The following is a 21916-nucleotide window of genomic DNA, read 5'->3' as shown; positions in this document are numbered from 1 at the left end:
AACAGTACTCGGTAGGCTAAAGAAAATCTTTAAAACGGAAGTGGTATATACAGTCTGTGCGCATGCCTGTGGTTGTGAACTATACATTCCAAAGAGAAGCATAAAAACCAAACTTCAAATCAAGAAAGGTTAAACATTACATGAAAATGCGATTGAAGATACCAACTGACGTTTCTCTGCTTTACTAGAGGTTTGTTGATACGGATAATCAGTCCATAATTACACTAATTGTCCATTTTGGAACAGTACCCCACAACTGGGATTGGACATGTTCATGCAAAGATTGACTGACAGCTGATTGTCAGGTAGAAACAAAAACATTTTTAACAAATGAAAGGACTTTTCCCAGAATTCGTGAACACTTTTTATCTGTTTAGATCTTTATGTGTCCTTCTCTAAGGCATGTTTGAAATCCACTGATATAGGAGTATATTAATGCTTTATTCACTTATAAATATATAATGTAGACTACTGAATTTCTTCAAGAATCACATCAGGATAGAAATGTCCTCAGATTAAAAAAAAATTAAATGCACTATGTTTATGCATATGAGCAAAGTAGTTAACTGAAATAATTTGTTTGCAAGAAGAAATTTATACTGCACCAACTTACTACCAAGCTTAAGGCATACTGAAAAACAAGTTGCATATACAGCTGGTTTCATGACGAAAAATAATTCACACCATTACATGTGCGTGATTGGTGATTACACATAGTTTTTTTGTTAAAAATTATATCTTCTGAGAGAAGACACAAAAAAGCAGGTTCTATAATCATACAAGTTGGATGTTTCGTAAACGTGCACATGGACTACAGGAAATGCCAGTAACCTCTTCAAGAAGATTAAAGGAAGAGTAAAACTTCTTCAACTGTGTCAGAGCAGCCTCCCAGATATTACCATGCTTTGCAACAACTTAGTACTAGGGATGAACAGACAAATTCAAATAAAATCACCTTAAGTCAGATTTTATTCAAACAAGATTAATAAAGGCTACTAGTTTTAATTACTACTGCATAGATATATAAAGCTAGTATATATGGTGTAAAACTTCTTGCTATCACATCATATTTCTGTAAATGTAATAAATTGTTGTTTTTTTTCCCCATTTTAGCGTGAGTATGTACCTGTTGAATTGGTACCATAGATAGCATGATGGACCAAGCTTCAAAACGAAACAAGGGAGACCGGCCTTTTTATCAGCCACCAGAGAATGTGCCTACAAGTGCTGAAATCATCAATGATGCAAGACAATCTATTGGCCGCCCTTTGCAAGTTGTGAAGACAAAACGACCATTCACTCCACGTGAAGATAGGAGGTCATTGTTTGGACCAACTAGTACCCGAAATCCAGAAACTAGGCCACCCAGTGCTTTCAGGTAAATTTTCATTGAGGAAAAGGTTTTGTTTTATATAATTATATTTTGTAATTTCTCAAATATATATTTTCTTTCTAATGAAGAATTAAATAGACTTGATTACCGATACACTGTTTATGCATGTTTATATATTTGATAACTAGAAGTATACTTGATTTTTAGTCTTACATCACGACATTTTGATGGAGCAGATTCAAGACCTGCATCTGGTACTAAGCTCAGCCCTCTTCCCCATGTAAGTATCATCAAAGCTAGATGTAGCATTAGCAAAGAAATATCCTGTATCTTTCAGATGTGCATGATCACATTTCAAATATATGTATCATCAAAAATTCATCACGGTATGATAAAATATTAAATGAATGACAGTATGTATCACTGACTGCTCTAATCTCACTCTTGTTTTACAAAACTTTGCTCTTTCTTACTCATGTAGCTATGAATTTTTATTAAATATTGAAAAGTTCTAGTTGTAAACAAATGATTTACTGTACAAATGAGGCCACATTTCATAGAATCTAAACCATCTGGTTGGTTTCAATTGTGACACCAACAAGATTAACTCTTGCAATATTTATTATAATTGGGCTTTGAAGTGATCAGTAATTTGTCATCATACAATAAGTATTGCAGTGACTTGCCCTTTTTCCTACTAAGTAATTATTAATCCAATTTAATTTTGTTTGAGGATCAAACACTTTTCCCTTTTTCTTAGCATGAAGTTATACAGGTACCATACCTGACTAGGGTATAGACAATTCATCTTTATCATCTTGGTAGTTAAAGTATCAGAGGGGATATTAGCATTATTCTGGTATTTAACCATAGAGCAATTACTTTATCCTTGTAAATAATGTCCACAACTTTCGTTGAATTCTGTTTGGTTGTATAGCTAAATGGAAATACAAATGAACTTGAAAGTGCTGTAGACTTTTATCAAATATAAGCCTTCAGACCAAGCTTACATATATCCTGCCTTTACACCATGCATCTCTTTACCTCAGTGTAGTGACACCTCCAGTATTATATATTGTACAATAAGATTTTCCAAATGCACGGTTCTGTAACTTGGGATGGGATTGAAGGTAACATTACCTTTGTTCACAATACATGTATGCTGACTGTTTGATAGAGCATGCTTTCACAAATTAAGCTTGATAAATACAAGTAAAAAAAAAAAAAAAAAAAAAAAAAACCCAAAAAAAAACACAAAAAAACTTTTTCATGAAAAATGGGATGCATTTATTAAGACTTTTAGACTAATTAATCAGATAATTCTGAATATATGCAGCTCCTATGTAAACTGAAATCACATACCGTGATATAATGAAACAATTGCTTTCTTCAAAACAATTTTCTTTGCTTTGATATAGATGTCAAGAGATATTTACACAATAGTGCTGAACATAAATAATGCTTGATGATAAAATCAGTTAAAGATGAAATGCATCTGTTAGAACTCATCAAAACTAAACATTGTTTGAGTATCATGGACTTGGCTAAATCCCATAGCATATCTCGGCCCTTCTTGAAATTGACTAAAAAAAAATATTTTAAGAGAAAATTCAAACATTTTTTAGTGGAGATTAAAAACAAGTAATATGGTTTTATAAAAGAACCAATGGTTGTCTACCGGTTAGGCTGGAACTAGTACTGAAATCTGAATCTTCATTTTCAGAGACCAAGTTGCACATCTATCAATGAAGAACAAGTAAGCATGTCCACATGGGAAGATGTTGTGTACTTTGTGTTAAAGTTGTTGGTAGATCTGGCAGGGTTATTGAGGCTTACAAGTGTTAACTGTGTTCTTAGATAGACAATCGGCTTTTTATGTTGTCTCCCCCCCCCCCACCCACTTCAGCAGTTATCGCCAGGAAGATTCGGGGGTACCTAAATGTAAAGGATAAAAAAGATATATGTAACAACCTCAAACTTATAACTACACCACAGAATGTTACAACACATTTCCTTGATATTCTCATTTCATAGATAGAAAACAGTCCACTATAACATGTACTATTACATCAAGATATTTTTATGCAATCCTTGTGAAAACAAAGAATTTAATATTCGCAGTCCACAGTTGGTTGTGAATAAGGACACTAAGGAAATCAATTTATCTAAATGTAATTGAGGGTTTATTCCAAATGAAATATACAGTAGTCTTAATACAATTCCACCACACCAAATAGTTAGTCTAATGCTTTTCTACTCCTAATATGTTTCACTGCCACAAATTTGCATGATTTCATGGATGTTGTTTTGTATATGTTTTATGAATGCATGCTTTAAAAAAGGAGACTGTGAAATGTTGGTTAATGGGACATACATAATTATGTAGACACAGTTTATTTTAGTCATTCTTACCCTTTAAGTAATTATGTTATATAATGATTGAATGATATTATGTTTGCTTAAATTGAACTTGGGATTTACAAGGAAGTTTTTATAAATATCTTGAAAATAAAGATATTTACTTAGTACATATTGTATCATTTTTCTAGGGTTAGGGTTATGGCTTAATGACATTTCTATACATAGCCTGTTTTTACCACTGTATATTGTCATATGTCACAGTTAATAATCATCTAAATTAAGTCATGCAAACCTTTTGTAACCACATTAACCCTATTCAAGATATAGATCCTCTATTCACTATCAGACTGAAATATGTTATGCTGATCATGACAGATTTGTGTATTACTAATACTAAATTATTACATGTATTACTATTGCAATATAATTACTAAATATTCTATTGGACTTGACTATGGTAATAGTGCTGTTTTGGTCCTTATTTTATAACATTATTACGTTATTGTCTATTTTTGTGATTGTACAGACACCACGCCTACCCACAGAGCCTGATGTGGAGGTACTCCTGCCCCCTAAACCCCCTACCGACCCCAACAAGGCCAGTAGGAAGGTCCCTAGGACACGTGTCGTCCATAGCAACAGTGTTGATGGCTCCAGTCAAGAATCCCTAGGGATCAACAAAAGTGGTTCACTCACTGATTGTTAGTACTCCTTCCTGAGCTATATATCAACCCAGTGATTCACTTTTTACTTCATTGGTCACAACTTCACTGTCGACTGTGTTGTCACTAGAAACAAAATTGAGTCATTTATTTTAAAGAGGTGGTTGCTTGAATAAAGTTAAATGGACTGATCACCTTTTGTAAACGTTACTAGCTTGTGGACATGCAAAGATTTACAAAATGACAATGACCTTGTTAATTTGATGTAAACAGGATCCCAATGAACTTATAAAGTATTTTTTCACATACAGGTGAAATCATTTTAATTCAGAGGATGATACATGATAAACAACACAATTTGTTAATTTGTTTCAACTATGAAATAATTTTATATCGAGATACCCATTACCTGCCTTACAAACTGCTATAAAACTTCTAGTACTTCAGGAGCTGATTAACAATTTCTTTTGTGTTTTGTACCTGTAGTGTCCAAACAGAGTGATGTTGGTACAACTGACTCAACACGGCGGACCCATAGCGGGCCTAAGGAGAGGACACCAATCCCTAAGGAAGAGCGAGGTGAAGGAGATGGCAAGGAGATGCCCCATAGAGCCCCTAGTCAGGCTTCAGTCAGGAGCCCACCCAGGAGGTAAGCTGTAAAGTTTGGATAAAAACTGCTTTTAAGATTGCATGAAAATGTTCCAAAATAATGAAGGAATAGCAACTTTAATGACATGACAAGAAACTGTCGGTAGAATGTTTCAATATTTCTGTTTAAGCATGTATGATATTGTAGCTCATCATTGTTTTATTTCATTTTGTTGACAGTGCCAGTAGCAGAGAGGTAGAAAGTAGAGTTAGCAGTGGAGGTACCAAGAGAACATCTAGTGCAGGCAGTACTGGTCGAGCAGGTAAAGCCCAATTATTTTCACTATATTAAGTAATATTGCAATAACCTATCCTGCATTGCTGGCTGAACAGATAAGATCATGACTGTGTCAGTAAGTACTGGTTTAATAAGTAGGTACCAACCATGTGATTGTCAGGATTTACACAATATGCATATCTGCAAGTCTGCAAAGTAAAACCAAAGCTGACTTTCAAAAGATGCAATTTATTACAAAATTAATGTTTTTACTTGCAGTTTCCATCATAGATTTTTTGATGTAAATTTTGACATTATATATTTGTGAATGTACAGTAATTCATTATTGGTAGATACAGAGTTTTCTTCTGTTTTAAGATCAGTGATCACTTATATTTGAAGTGTGACAAGCCAGGTATGTAAACTTACCTAATACTGATATTTGTAGGTAGTGCAGGTAAACGTGATGCAGAGGAGTCACAGGAAGAGACCTTTTTCTATACCCAGAACATTGCCCCACGTCTCGAGGAGCTGGCTCTCCTGGGTAAAAGTAAGTGTTGATCATAACCTCTAAAGATGAAGTTATCAGCTGATTTTAAAAATCTCCATTGAAAAGAAAATTTGTTTAAACATTAATAAAGAATCAACAACAGTAACATCAAAGTACATGTGTTGTTTTCTTGTAGAACGAGAAGGCGAGAAGTTATGTGAGTGTGCAGACAGTTTATACAAACTACTACAGAAGGAGAACCTGCTTGGTAAAAATTGTAAACAACGTTCTACCATACTAAAGTCTGTGTTCAAACTACTGGACCTGGAGGAACCCAAAGTCCTACTACGAGTGGCAAGACTCATCCTCGCTGTATGTACCATATTCTCTGTCTACATACATTTAGAATCTTTCTATTATCACTGTGTCATTATGCATCCTTTTAATAAAGGTTGATGGTATCTAGAGATAATTAAGTTTAGGTGGTACAGTACAGATTCTATTGGAATTCGTCTTTCTTCTCAAAAAAAGATAAACAATTTTGATAATTATTTGTCCAATATTTAAATGTTATTCAGATGCTAACATTATCAGTATTATCAAATTTATGATAAATTCATTTTTGGTATTGACTTTTCAGTTTCGTGTGAGTGGAAACAATCTTTTGAATGTGTGCAAACTAGTTTTTAAAGTCAGTCGAAATGAAAAGAATGATCCAGAATTTTTAAGAGGAAATATATTAGGTAAGTATGCATTAAAGATAATTATAACTTGTAATATTTTGTAAAAGAGAATATGTCAGCACAGCTATATCTAATGTATCTTCAATCTGCTCAATGAATCAATATTGAAGGTAAAAATGTTGTACAACAAATAATATCAATACAAGTTTTATCAAGTTTTGTATGAATCTTTAAGCATATTTTATCACAAGAAATGTTATTTATCCACACTGCAAGCATCTCATTTTGATATTTAGAATTTGTCTTGTTTAGAGAGATAGATGACACCATATTAATGTTTATTTTGTAGAGTTATTGTCGAAGACACTAAGTTGTACAGACCACACAACGTCTTGTGAAGCCTTGATATATTGTGTGGGTGCCATTAAGTTTCTGACAGGAAACACCACCATAGTCAAACAGCTGGTCAAGGAGCATTGTATAGAGGGACTAGGCCAACTGTTGGACAGCATCAACAAAACGGTAACTCTCATACATATGGTCTATAGATCAGTGAAGTAGGTGGTCTTTGATATGACCAGTTTCTCTGTACAAACACATAAACTTTAATATTCGGTTATTTAAGCAGGTTCAGTCTGTTTATCAAGTGATTATTATTTACCAGTATGAAGGCCTTAGAAAGGACATGCTTCTAAATACATATCATCTAGATGCATGCTGTGGTTACTAAAACATACTGTTTACAGCAAACTGTTATCTATCAACATGAGAAAACAATAGGAAAGATATTGTAAAGAATTTTGTACCACCTGTACATTGCAATGAAAAGGGCAAGTGTTACTAAAATGTTAAATGAGAGGGCAGTGACACCAATTGTATTTTAATTTCAATTTCAGAATAGAGAAAATGGAAAAGTTAATGAACAGCTTGGACATATTCTTGTACAGGTAAGTGGAATAGATTATTTTTTGCACAAAAGTTATGGTATAGAAACTGAGAAAAGATGAACTCCATTGGCTAGGTTGTTTAGATAATTTATCATCAGCTAGTGTAGAAGTCACAGACGCATTCCCAGTTTTGATGTTGCATTTTTAGGTCATCTGACCCGAAGGGTCAGGATGACCTATTGTCATCATGCACCGTCCGTCGTCGTGCGCCGTGCGCCGTGCGCCGTCCGCCGTCCGCCGTCCGCCGTGCGCCGTGCGCCGTGCGTAAACTTTTTATTCAAACGACTTCTTCTCAAGAACCAGAAGGCCCAGGGTACTCATATTTGGCGTGTAGGTTGCTGGGATGGAGGGCTACCAAGTTTGTTCAAATGAATGACCTTGACCTTCATTCAAGGTCACAGGGGTCAAAAAGGCTAAAAAATTTAAACAACTTCTTCTCAAGAACCAGAAGGCCCAGGGTACTCATATTTGCCCTGTAGGATGCTGGGATGAAGGGCTACCAAGTTTGTTCGAATAAATGACCTTGACCTTCATTCAAGGTCACGAGGGTCAAATAGGCTAAAATCCTTTAAACAACTTCTTCTCAAGAACCAGAAGGCCCAGGGTACTGATATTTGCCCTGTAGGATGCTGGGATGAAGGGCTACCAAGTTTGTTCAAATAAATGACCTTGACCTTCATTCAAGGTCACAGGGGTCAAATAGGCTAAAATCCTTTAAATAACTTCTTGTGAATAACTAAGAGGCCCAGAGACCTGATATTAGGCCTGTGGCATGCTGGGATGAAGGGCTACTAAGTTTGTTCAAATAAATGACCTTGACCTTCATTCAAGGTCTCGAGGGTCAAATAGGCTAAAATATTTAAACAACTTCTTCTCAAGAACCAGAAGGCCCAGGGTACTGATATTGGGCCTGTAACATGCTGGGATGAAGGGCTACCAAGTTGGTTCAAATGAATGACCTTGACCTTCAATCAAGGTCACAGGGGTCAAAAAGGCTAAAATCTTTAAACAACTTCTTCTCAAGAACCAGAAGGCCCAGGGTACTGATATTTGCCCTGTAGGATGCTGGGATGAAGGGCTACCAAGTTTGTTCAAATAAATGACCTTGACCTTCATTCAAGGTCACACTGGTCAAATAGGCTAAAATCCTTTAAATAACTTCTTGTGAATAACTAAGAGGCCTAGAGACCTGATATTAGGCCTGTGGCATGCTGGGATGAAGGGCTACCAAGTTTGTTCAAATAAATGACCTTGACCTTCATTCAAGGTCACGAGGGTCAAATAGGCTAAAATCTTTAAACAACTTCTTCTCAAGAACCAGAAGGCCCAGGGTACTGATATTTGCCCTGTAGGATGCTGGGATGAAGGGCTACCAAGTTTGTTCAAATAAATGACCTTGACCTTCATTCAAGGTCACGAGGGTCAAAAAGGCTAAAATCTTTAAACAACTTCTTCTCAAGAACCAGAAGGCCCAGGGTACTGATATTTGCCCTGTAGGATGCTGGGATGAAGGGCTACCAAGTTTGTTCAAATAAATGACCTTGACCTTCATTCAAGGTCACGAGGGTCAAATAGGCTAAAATCTTTAAAAGACTTCTTCTCAAGAACCAGAAGGCCCAGGGTACTGATATTGGGACTGTGACATGCTTGGATGAAGGGCTACCAAGTTTGTTCGAATAAATGACCTTGACCTTCATTCAAGGTCACAGGGGTCAAATAGGCTAAAATCCTTTAAACAACTGCTTGTGAATAACTAAGAGGCCTAGAGACCTGATATTAGGCCTGTGGCATGCTGGGATAAAGGGCTACCAAGTTTGTTCAAATAAATGACCTTGACCTTCATTCAAGGTCACGAGGGTCAAAAAGGCTAAAATCTTTAAACAACTTCTTCTCAAGAACCAGAAGGCCCAGGGTACTGATATTTGCCCTGTAGGATGCTGGGATGAAGGGCTACCAAGTTTGTTCAAATAAATGACCTTGACCTTCATTCAAGTTCACGAGGGTCAAATAGGCTAAAAATCTTTAAACGACTTCTTCTCAAGAACCAGAAGGCCCAGGGTACTGATATTGGGACTGTGACATGCTTGGATGAAGGGCTACCAAGTTTGTTCAAATGAATGACCTTAACCTTCATTCAAGGTCACATGGGTCAAAAAGGCTAAAATCTTTAAACGACTTCTTCTCAAGAACCAGAAGGCCCAGGGTACTGATATTTGGCCTGTAGGATGCTGGGATGAAGGGCTACCACGTTAGTTCAAATAAATGACCTTGACCTTCATTCAAGGTCACAGGGGTCAAATAGGCTAAAATCATTTAAACAAATTCTTGTGAATAACTATGAGGCCTAGAGACCTGATATTAGGCCTGTGGCATGCTGGGATGAAGGGCTACCAAGTTTGTCCAAATGAATGACCTTGATCTTCATTCAAGGTCACAGGGGTCAAATAGGCTAAAATCTTTAAATGAATTCTTCTTAAGAACCAGAAGGCCCAGGGTACTGATATTGGGCATGTAGCATGCTGGGATGAAGGACTACCAAGTTTGTTCAAATAAATGACCTTGACCTTCATTCAAGGTCACGAGGGTCAAATAGGCTAAAATCTTTAAACGACTTCTTCTCAAGAACCAGAAGGCCCAGGGTACTGATATTGGGACTGTGACATGCTTGGATGAAGGGCTACCAAGTTTGTTCAAATGAATGACCTTAACCTTCATTCAAGGTCACGGGGGTCAAAAAGGCTAAAATCTTTAAACGACTTCTTCTCAAGAACCAGAAGGCCCAGGGTACTGATATTTGGGCCTGTAGGATGCTGGGATTAAGGGCTACCACGTTAGTTCAAATAAATGACCTTGACCTTCATTCAAGGTCACAGGGGTCAAATAGGCTAAAATCATTTAAACAAATTCTTGTGAATAACTATGAGGCCTAGAGACCTGATATTAGGCCTGTGGCATGCTGGGATGAAGGGCTACCAAGTTTGTCCAAATGAATGACCTTGATCTTCATTCAAGGTCACAGGGGGTCAAATAGGCTAAAATCTTTAAATGAATTCTTCTTAAGAACCAGAAGGCCCAGGGTACTGATATTGGGCATGTAGCATGCTGGGATGAAGGACTACCAAGTTTGTTCAAATGAATTACCTTGACCTTCAATCAAGGTCACAGTGGTCAAATAGGCTAAAATCTTTAAACGATTATGTTGTATTGTACTAATAGTCAGATGACCGTTAAGGCCCATGGGCCTCTTGTTAGCTCACCTGGCCCGAAGAGCCGGTGGAGCTTATGTCATGGCGCGGCGTCCATCGTCCGTCATCCATCCGTCCGTCCATCAACATTTCCTTTAAATCGCTACTTGTCATAGAGTTCTGCATGGATTATAACCAAATTTGGCCACTTACAGCCTTGGGGGAAGGGGAAAAGAAATTGTATAAATTTTGGCTCTGACCCCCCCAGGGGCAGGAAGGGCGGGGCCCAATAGGGGAAATAGAGGTAAATTCTATAAATCGCTACTTGTCCTAGAGTTCTACATGGATTGTAACCAAATTTGGCGAGAAACATCCTTGGGGAAGGGGAACAGAACTTGAATAAATTTTGGCTCTAACCCCCCGGCGGCAGGAAGGGCGGGGCCCAATAGGGGAAATAGAGGTTAATCCTATAAATGGCTACTTGTCCTAGAGTTCTGCATTAATTTGTAACCAAATTTGGTCAGAAACATTCTTGGGGGAAGGGAAACAGAACTTGTATAAGTTTTGGCTCTGACCCCCCCGGGGGCAGGAGGTGCGGGGCCCAAATAGGGGAAATAGAGGTAAATCCTTTAAATCGCTACTAGTCATAGAGTTCTGCATGGATTGTAACCAAATTTGGCCAGAAACATCCTTGGGGGAAGGGGAACAGAACTTGTATAAATTTTGGCTCTAACCGCCCGGGGGCAGGAAGAGCGGGGCCCAATAGGGGAAATAAAGTTAAATCCCATGAATTACTACTTGTCCTAGTGTTCTGCATGGATTGTAACCAAATTTGGCGAGAAACATCCTTGGGGAAGGGGAACAGAACTTGAATAAATTTTGGCTCTAACCCCCCGGGGGCAGGAAGGGCGGGGCCCAATAGGGGAAATAGAGGTTAATCCTATAAATGGCTACTTGTCCTAGAGTTCTGCATTAATTTGTAACCAAATTTGGTCAGAAACATTCTTGGGGGAAGGGAAACAGAACTTGTATAAATTTTGGCTCTAACCCCCCGGGGGCAGGAAGGACAGGGCCCAATAGGGGAAATATAGGTTAATCCTATGAATTACTATTTGTCCTGGAGTTCTGCAAAGGTTGTAACCAAATTTGGCCAGAAACATCCTTTGGGGGAAGGGGAACAGAACTTGTATAAATTTTGGCTCTGACCCCCCGGGGAAGGAGAGGCAAGGCCCAATATTGGAAATAGAGGTAAATCCTATAAATCGCTACTTGTCCTACAGTTCTGCATGTATTGTAACCGAAATTTGGCCACTTACATCATTTGGGGAAGGGGAACAGAAATTGTATAAATTTTGCCTGTGACCCCCCCAGGGTAGGAGGGGCGGGGCCCAATAGGGGAAATAAAGGTTAATCCTATAAATGGCTACTTGTCCTAGTGTTCTGCATGGATTGTAACCAAATTTGGCCACAAACATTCATGGGGGAAGGGGAACAAAACTTGTATAAGTTTTGGCTCTGACCCCCCGGGGCAGGAGTGGCGGGGCCAAATAGGGGAAATAGAGGTAAATCCTATAAATCGCTACTAGTCATAGAGTTCTGCATGGATTTAAACCAAATTAGGCCACACACATCCTTGGGGGAAGGGGAACAGAACTTGTATAAGTTTTGGCTCTGACCCTCCCGGGGGCAGGAGGGGCGGGGCCCAAATAGGGGAAATAGAGGTAAATCCTTTAAATCGCTACTAGTCATAGAGTTCTGCATGGATTGTAACCAAATTTGGCCAGAAATATCCTTGGGGGAAGGGGAACAGAACTTGTATAAATTTGGCTCTAACCGCCCGGGGGCAGGAAGAGCGGAGCCCAATAGGGGAAATAAAGTTAAATCCCATGAATTACTACTTGTCCTAGAGTTCTGCATGGATTGTAACCAAATTTGGCGAGAAACATCCTTGGGGAAGGGGAACAGAACTTGAATAAATTTTGGCTCTAACCCCCCGGGGGCAGAAAGGGCGGGGCCCAATAGGGGAAATAGAGGTAAATCCTATAAATGGCTACTTGTCCTAGAGTTTTTGCATTAATTTGAAACCAAATTTGGTCAGAAACATTCTTGGGGGAAGGGAAACAGAACTTGTATAAATTTTGGCTCTAACCCCCTGGGGGCAGGAAGGACAGGGCCCAATAGGGGAAATATAGGTTAATCCTATGAATTACTATTTGTCCTGGATTTCTGCATAGGTTGTAACCAAATTTGGCCAGAAACATCCTTTAGGGGAAGGGGAACAGAACTTGTATTAATTTTGGCTCTGACCCCCCGGGGAAGGAGAGGCGGGGCCCAATATGGGAAATAGAGGTAAATCCTATAAATCGCTACTTGTCCTACAGTTCTGCATGTATTGTAACCGAAATTTGGCCAGAAACATCCTTTGGGAAAGGGGAACAGCACTTGTATAAATTTTGGCTCTGACCCCCCGGGGAAGGAGAGGCGGGGCCCAATATGGGAAATAGAGGTAAATCCTATAAATCGCTTCTTGTCCTACAGTTCTGTATGTATTGTAACCAAATTTGGCTACAAACATCCTTTGGGGAAGGGGAATAGAACTTGTATAAATTTTGGCTCTGACCCCCGGGGGCAGGAGGGGTGGGGCCAATAGGGAAAATAGAGGTAAATCCTATAAATCGCTACTTGTCCTAGAGTTCTGCATGGATTGTAACCAAATTTGGCCACAAACATCCTTAGGGGAAGAGGAACAGAACTTGTATCAATTTTGGCTCTGACCCCCTTGGGGCAGGAGGGGCGGGGCCCAATAGGGGAATTAGAGGTAAATATTCAAATTCCTTCAGAAAAGAAACAATAAACCAGTATTCACAACAGTACTTGGCATTACAAACCAGGTGAGCGATACAGGCCCTCTGGGCCTCTTGTTATTATTGATTTTGTTATATCTGGTAACAGATGAGCTCATCCATACTATGTGTGGCTTCAAGACTAAACATTTTGTAGAAGAAAAGAACAGAGTGCTGTTAGAGTCATTTAATTCTCATGTTATTTTAACAAGCACGTGTGAAAGTGTTAATATCAAAACCTGATGCTCTTTTGTTACAGTTAACTGCAGCCTTAAGAAACTTAGCCGATGCGAATTCGAGTCGTGAAAAGTTCCTAAACTGTCACATTGTAGAGGGCCTATGTACTGTTGTGGACACATATGCTCTTGATGGGGACCTAATGCTCAACATATCACGTATATTTAGGTAAGGTCAACTCCTTGACCTTTTTATTTACTAATACATGTATATCATTTATGGTCAAAATCCTTTGGAGCTTGACTTATTATTTTTGGACTGTACAGACATTTATATGAAAGAATTTGCAATCTTCCACAGACAATAGTGCATTGTCACTGTGCTTATCAGTTATTTTGTTAAAAGCAAAAATAAGATTTAGTGCAGCACCAGCCTTAAAATGCTTATGGTATAAAAATCATGTACATGTATTACACACAGAATACTTGTTCTTTCTTTACAGTAAGATCACATTACACACAGACTGTTGTACTGTCCTCGCTGACCAGCCGTCCTCATACAAGTCTTTTATCAATTTGCTCAACAAACATCTCCAGAAGTCTGTAAGTATTGAAATATATAACAGAACTGTGAATAAAACAATCATAAAACTTTAATAACTGTTTTTAGCTCACCTGGCCCAAAGGGCCGATGAGCTTATGTCATGGCGCGGCGTCCGTCAGTCCATCTGTCCGTCAACATTTCCTTAAAATCGCTACTAGTCAGAACTTGTATAAATTTTGGCTCTAACCCCCCGGGGGCAGGAGGGGCGGGGCCCAATAGGGGAAAAAAAGGTAAATCCTATGTATTACTACTTGTCCTGGAGTTCTGCATAGATTGTAACCAAATTTAGCCAGAAACATCCTTTGGGGAAGGGGAACAGAACTTGTATAAATTTTGGCTCTAACCCCCCGGGGGCAGGAGGGACGGGGACCAATAGGGGAATAGAGGTAAATCCTATGAATTACTACTTGTCCTGGAGTTCTGCATAGATTGTAACCAAATTTGGCCAGAAACATCCTTTGGGGATGGGGAACAGAACTTGTATAAATTTTGGCTCTGACACCTTGGGGCAGGGCCAAATATGGGAAATAGCGGTAAATACTACAAATCGCTACTAGTCATATAGTTCTGCTTGGATTTTAACCAAATTTGGCCCAGAAACATCCTTGGGGTTAACATAATTCGTATAATTTTTGGCTCTGACCCCCTGGAGCAGAAAGAGTGGGGCTCAAAAGGGGAATTAAAGGTAAATATTCAAATTCCTTCAGAAAAGAAACAATGAACCTGTATTCAGAACATTACTAGGCATTACAAACCAGGTGAGCGATACAGCCCTCTGGGCCTCTTGTTTCTTTACTCTATGAAAACAGGGACATTTTCTGATCTGTATATATCTACTTTACAGGATATGGTTGTACGTGTGTGTTTTGTTCTGGGGAACATAACTGCCAAAAATGATGAGGCTCGGGTGCGACTTTTCCAGGAGAATAAATCCTTTGATGTACTGCTATCAGTATTAAAACTGTACCTAGAGATGGACCATAAGGTAGATATTGCTTTTATGTTTAAATACAGTGTAAATATTACTCAAGATAAAACAACTACATGTAGTAATATTGTTCTCATAAACTATTTCCTCTCTCAAATGCTCTCATGTATGGAACATAATACAATCATGGCAATGTGACAGTCATAGTAGAAAATTTTATAAGTAAACAGGGTCATAATAACAGAATGAACAAATATGAAAAGACTTTGACGTTAATACTCTAGATGGCATACAAGTTTTTCTGCACACGTTTATTGGTAAGTTAGTCACTAAACAAGAGATTTTTACCAGTCTCAAAATAGGGTAGCAAGCACATCAGACAAACAAGCTAAAATAAAAATGTTTTTACGATATTTTAGGCACAAGGAAAGGAAGAGAAAACAGAGGAAGGGGAAAGAGGTAATAAACTCAATAAGAGGGAAGATGTTATGATCAAGGTTGTGCGAGTCATTGCTAATCTGTCAATCAACGAAACTGTAGGCCCTCTCATAGCATCTAATGCTCAGTGTATAGACCTTCTACTCAGCATACTAGGTAAGTATATATACTAATTGGCTTGTTATGGTTGATAAGAAAAACAAAAGAAAACTTTCATATTAATTGGGAAAGATACTCAAATTTTGATAACATCAAGCTTTTTAAGTTGTCAAATATCCATTTGCACATGCAAACAAAATGAAATTAATTTGTGTCCATTCATTAAAAGTTAACAAAATTTGAATTGATATATAGCAGAATTCATTTGTAATAAAGCATTAACTGAGTAAAATTGTAGTATCTCAGATCCTCCATGAAATGGTTCATAATTATATGTTGTAAAATATGATAAAGTGTGTTGTTGATGAGTGTTGGGTTGTTGATTACAGAGTACAAGGAGATCCCCACTAGTGAGGAGCTTGTCCTCAATACAGTGGCCACTATCAACAATTTATCTTACTACAGCGTCAAGACGAGTATGATCAGTCAACACCAGATGAGGGTTATAGAAGGTCAGTGTTATCTGTACAGTGTAAATGCTGACAATAAATTCTTGACTCAATGTTATATCAAATAACTGCTTTACTACTAGGAAATCCTTTGATGATTATGACTGATAAATAGAGGTTGCCAAACAAGTGACTGTTATAGGTTTATCAAACTCGAGTTAGGACTTTAAAAGCCAATTGGAATCAAGAGATCTTATATATTTTACCAATCAGAAGCGTGTAAACATATGTGATAACCAACTGCTATGGAATTTATTACATGATTTTTCTTTAGTGAAATTTGCATAGTTATGGGATAAATAGGTATACAAAATGCCTAACACACAACCCTTTCTATGTTAATGAAGTTTCCGCAATATCAGGAAATAGAAAAACCTGTCAAACATTGACGGAAGAAAGGTCACTTTCATTGTCACAAATATCCCTATATGGTCTGTTGTTGTTGGAAATGGATGTAGAATATGTAAACACTAGCTATCCATATTTTGATACATTTTCAGACTTAGGGGGATGTCTGCAAAAAATAAGACCCCCACCTATTTTTTTAGTTTACTGGATGATGGATTTGAGCAATGGAGTAATTAAAAATATCACCAAAATGACTTTGTATCGGAACTGCTTTTTGTTTGTTTTGTCGGCATAGAAAAATCACGTAGTAAACAACTGTTTATGTGCTTCTTATTTTTGTCATTTAATTCAAGTTAATTCACAGGTGATTTAATTTAATTATCAATAAATACGAATTGTGGACAGTGCTCAAATTTAATTTGAGGTTATTTTCAACAAAGTATGCCGATATATGTTTCCATGAACACTTCATATCGGCATGGTCACCATGTTTTAGTGTTCGTACGGCTTGTCATTTTTTACATGAATCGGCAAAGATATTCGTCATTGATGCAGATCGTTTCTGCAGTCCTGGATTCTAACTCAATACAATCATTACCTAAAACATCTACTTAAGGCATTTACAGTTTCAAATATGTTCATTTGTGAACGTAACGTACCTGTAGTTCACGATCAGTTGGAGAAACCATGCTTTACATTTCGGCCGCCATGTTTTGTTTATGCAGTCAGTATAATATTATTAGCCGCGAAGTTTCATATTTTACTCTGGATACAAAAATACTTGCTACGATGTTTTAATGCAGTTAATACTTGGATTAATATCTGAAATATTATCAAACTATCGTCTTATCAATAGCAATACCGATCAAATTCCCAAACACGACCCGGTGTGAAATTGTGAAAGTATGGCTTCAACCCGGCGCCATTTTCCTACACATGTGTGAACGATGTTACAAGCAACTGCATCAGTGCATGTCGGCACGTTGAAGTTAAATTACGATCGTTTGCTCATTTAGCTAAGAAAAAGTACGTAAATTCTTCTCGTTATGAACGAATTTGACATGCAAACGTTTGCAGTGAATTTTAAATAGGCCTGAGTCTGAACGGCGATCGTCCTTCCGATTCACGGCGATTGATTCACGTGTTTACGGAGATGTAGTTGTGATCGTAAACAATAACCGAATTTGAACATTTTAAAATAACTTGACGACTATTAAAACTTCTGGATTAAAATGACATTGCTTATGATGCTGTTTCTTCGTTTTGATTCATTGGTGAATGTACGTGTGACTCTTGCAAAAATGTGAGTTTCCCTTTCAGACTTACGTTACAACTGCCCTAGTATTGTTTATATCTTAATTTGTCATAACATTTGATTTAATTTTACTCATATGTCTTCATTATTATTATAAATACTTGAACATCTTGCTATTACCCATCTGTCATACGACTTACAACAATGACAGGACATTAAAAAATCCAAGATGGCGACCTCATAGATCAATGTTATCTGGAGGGTTGTCCGCAAATAAGACCCTCACCACTTTTGACCTTTATTTCTTCTCTGGGAGGGGGGTCTTATTTGCGGTGAAATACGGTATGTTGGATTTGGGATAAGTGGTTATTGTTGTTAGACATGAGACTAACATCAACCTGTTGTCTTATGTTAGTGCATCAGTAATAAGCTACAGATCTAATCCAACACTTGATTAACTTTTGTTATTTGTTTTACAGCCCTGTTGAAGTTAGTTCTGATAAACTTTTGTTATTTTGTTACAGCCCTGTTGAAGTTAGTCCTGGCTGATAACATGGAAGGCATGATAGAGGCATCACGTGTGTTTGGTAACCTAACGAGACAGAAAACAGTCCGTGACTATCTTGTACAGCACAAAGGTGAGTCACTCATTCATTAGTTCTGAAGTTGCAGTTGTTAGCTTTCCTATTCGAAAAAGCTGTGTGGTGTCAACTTCAAACTTTCACAACTTGAATTATTCCCATTGTTTTTATGTTTAATGATGTGTACTTGTTTCTATAGTTAAGTCCTTCTGTGTTACAGTGGATCAAATGATGGTGACAATGTTAGACTCTGGAAACCGTGAAGTAGTGTACATCTCTTGTGGTGTACTTATCAACTTCATGGTGGATGAGGAGAAACGTCCAGCTCTTAAAAATGAGGGAGGAGTTAAAAAGTAAGGAAATGTGTTCTGTGAAACACATATATTTCATGTATTGATAAAATAAGTTTCCCCAAGAAGCAATTTTATATAACTGTCTTTTTGGAATTTGTATTCATGAAACTATCAAACAACTGGGAATTTAAAGCTCCTGTAGATATGTTGAGAATGTATCATTTACATGTTTGTGTTTGTTTTAGATTGATAGAGGTACTGAGAGACTTTGGGCGGACAGACTGGGAGCTGGCCAGCTTAGTGTGTCAAATCCTCTGGAACTATAGTGGTAAAATCACCAGCACCAATGCCTGTTTTGGTGAGCAGGAGGCCCAAGACCTGCTCGACTTACTCATCGAATACACAGGTAAATACAAATCTCTAACACCCTAATATAGCTTTTAGATTTACTAAAACATTTATCAGTAAATTGCTATCATTACAGAGAGAAACTCAATATTCATTAATTTATCCTATCAAAATTTATAAGCATCCACCTGCTGAACATAGGACTCAAAATAAATCACTGACAAGCTTTTATTGAAAACAATGTACATAAAAATTAATTATAATTTGTACTTAACACCTGTAATTCTAAATCACAGACCAAGACTCTGCTCTGGACTCATCCTTTAAAGATGAGGAGACAGACGAAGAAATGAAGAAGTATTACTATGAGACATGGCGAGAATTTTATCCTGTGGCTGAGCAGCTTTTACATCGCTTAGAAACACACCAATCAGACTTTGAACCATTGGAAAATCCTGGGGCTTCATGAACAAGGAGATATAATGTTGAGGTTGTGAGCCAGAATAGTAAGGCTCTGTAAGGGGAATAGAGTTCCTTCCAGTTGGGAGCTTTTGGGGTGGTTCAGTCGGATAGGGAAAACATAGATCCCTCCTGTATAGAGCCTCAGGAGGGCTCAGTCAGCGGTAGCATTGAGCCCTCCCTTAGGTAGCCTTGTGGTGGCCAGATTCATGTTCTAGCCATGTGGTGATAGCCTAGAGCTGTGTGGATATCTGCCAGGTGTGTTGTTGACAGACATGCTGGAGCTCACACTCATTCAGCAACAGGAATGCCAGGAATTCTGAACAACAGCTTTACCAGAAAAAATCACTGGAAATAAATAATTCCTGGAATTCTGTATGAAAACTTGCCTTTAGGAAGTGTTTTGACATCAAATATGGCTACTGTACGGACAGTATGTAATTCTGTGATGGGAATTTTAGTCGCAATTAGCAGTAATGTTCCTATCATAAATCTATGGATTGGACACTCGATTTTACATGACATTCCAACAAACATCTGTGATAAGATTGCTCCAGTTGAGTTGAGTAATAACAATATCAGATAGAAAATTAATGTCAATAATTTTATAAAAACATAGATTTCAAATAATTCCTAAATCTATAAGTTTAAATATTCTTACATATCATGAGCCTTGCTAGATATATTCAAATTGTCATAATGATCGATTTGATTTCTGAATAGATCTTGCATGTATACCATATAATATCTTGTCTGGAAATCTCAGGTTTGCTACAGCTGTTTTGTGGTGTAGTTTTATATGAATCCGTCCATACCAGTGATTTGTCTCAAAGACACCACATGTTTGTATGTTTTATTCTTTTAACTAAGTCATATATTCATTAGGATTACACTTGATTCAAGAAATCTATCATAGATACTGTATTTGAGATGTATTTAACGCCAATTATTTTTAATATGACAAAGTGTGTTCTGAAATAAAAACAATATGTCATGTTGCTAAGTAATAAATTAAATTGCATGGCCAATAACACCATTATGCCCTCTTTACAATGAGCACAGCTTTGGTTGACAAATGTCAGTCATTGCTCTAAAATACATTTTACAATTGAATAATATTGTTGTGTTAAATTTGATTAGAGAATAGAATACCTTCATCAAAAGTAGAAGGATATTAAATATTTGGCACTTTTTACACAGAATACACCATGGTACTTCTCTACAGATCATAATATGAATTATATCAGGATACGTGAATAAATGGTATACATGTTGACAGATGATAGCTAGTGCAATTTTTTACTAGAGAGTTTACATGCTTTTGTGTCTGGAGTGTGCAAGTGTGAATGGTCCATGCTGTCAGATGTATTTATATGATAGAATTGGATGTTTTAATAGCCTATACATGTACTATGCTAAATTTGTGGAAACTATAGATATACAGTATTGTTAATTATGAATAATGTTCAGCTTCCGTATTCACCCATACAAATGTTATTTGTACATAGAGTACTATTTATTTGTTAGCCGTGTTGATTCTGATCACACATAAACTTGTGTGCCGCACCGTCCTGACTATCACTTACATATAACCCAGCCGTTCTTGTATCGTCTGCTCTTAATCTCTCAGTCCCACTAGTATGTCAATTACAGTTAGATGTATGATATCCAAACTTGTTGCTACTTCATTTATCTTACAAATGATCCTTATAGTATACCATATCCAAATTTCTCTAATTAGGGTATTACACAAGACAATCTTAATCATTACTAACATCTGCTTAGGAATAATGGTACATACTGGTAGCTTACAAAATCTACATGTTATACTTGATAAAACATAGGACATGCCTGTAAATCCGTCCAGTATTATTTGTTTCACAGTCGTCCTATTTACAGTGTACATGTCTATACCCTGTATGTCGATAGGTTATAACTTTGGGAGAGACCAACAATATTCAGGTCGGTCTGCATTTAAAGTTTATTTATTTACAATGCAACTTTTTTCAGTAAACAATATCTTCATTTAGAAAACCTATCTCATTTTGAAAAAAAGGTATTAGTCATTTGCTATTTATAATTTTGATTACAAGTGCTTTCAACTGTAGAATTTGCTTCTATGTGAATTTGTCATATTGATTTGGTGTAGTCTCCTATCAAAGATAGAAAGTTTTAACTACTGTGCTGCATTCAAAATTAGAAATTATTTATCATAACAGCAGAGAAATGTAATTGGCTGAATTGTTTAAGATTTGCATGCATGAAATTCACTGTGGTAGGACATTTTGCGGTGACAATGAGAGTAACGATGGACTGCTGTTGATGAACACACATGTATACTCTGTGTTGTAAAGAGTGTTTCTTGTTAATGAATACATTGCTATATTTAAACGATTTTGTTAGGATTTGCTGTTTTCTTATGTTTAAAAGTTGTCTAATGAATAAAAACAACTATGATGAAATACAATGTCTTAATGTTAGTTTTTGGTGATCAAATTTGGCATTGTTT

At 37.2% G+C, this 21916-nt stretch overlaps 1 protein-coding gene across 2 annotated transcripts; it reads left to right on the top strand.

Moving 5' to 3' along the window:
• Nucleotides 1-39: 39 nt before the first annotated feature.
• Nucleotides 40-21874, top strand: LOC138330384 (armadillo repeat-containing protein 2-like). Of its 2 annotated transcripts, XM_069277973.1 has the most exons (21): nucleotides 40-190; nucleotides 1114-1378; nucleotides 1541-1613; nucleotides 3057-3089; nucleotides 4221-4395; nucleotides 4843-5005; nucleotides 5185-5267; nucleotides 5670-5771; nucleotides 5908-6083; nucleotides 6352-6454; nucleotides 6744-6916; nucleotides 7291-7341; nucleotides 13629-13774; nucleotides 14049-14148; nucleotides 14994-15134; nucleotides 15497-15671; nucleotides 16004-16126; nucleotides 18251-18364; nucleotides 18528-18660; nucleotides 18846-19006; nucleotides 19245-21874. In XM_069277973.1, the coding sequence occupies exons 2-21, from the start codon at nucleotides 1152-1154 to the stop codon at nucleotides 19415-19417; spliced, it is 2625 nt and encodes an 874-aa protein (XP_069134074.1). In that variant the 5' UTR covers nucleotides 40-190; nucleotides 1114-1151; the 3' UTR covers nucleotides 19418-21874. The 2 variants fall into 2 exon arrangements, with proteins under 2 accessions (XP_069134074.1, XP_069134083.1); XM_069277982.1 differs by lacking the exon at nucleotides 3057-3089.
• The last annotated feature ends 42 nt before the right edge of the window (nucleotides 21875-21916 follow it).

This window comes from Argopecten irradians, chromosome 1 (assembly GCF_041381155.1).
Source record: "Argopecten irradians isolate NY chromosome 1, Ai_NY, whole genome shotgun sequence".
Classification (NCBI taxonomy): Eukaryota; Metazoa; Mollusca; class Bivalvia; order Pectinida; family Pectinidae; genus Argopecten; species Argopecten irradians.
Note: the sequence above shows the minus strand (reverse complement) of the source record. Positions and strands in the feature narration are given on the sequence as shown.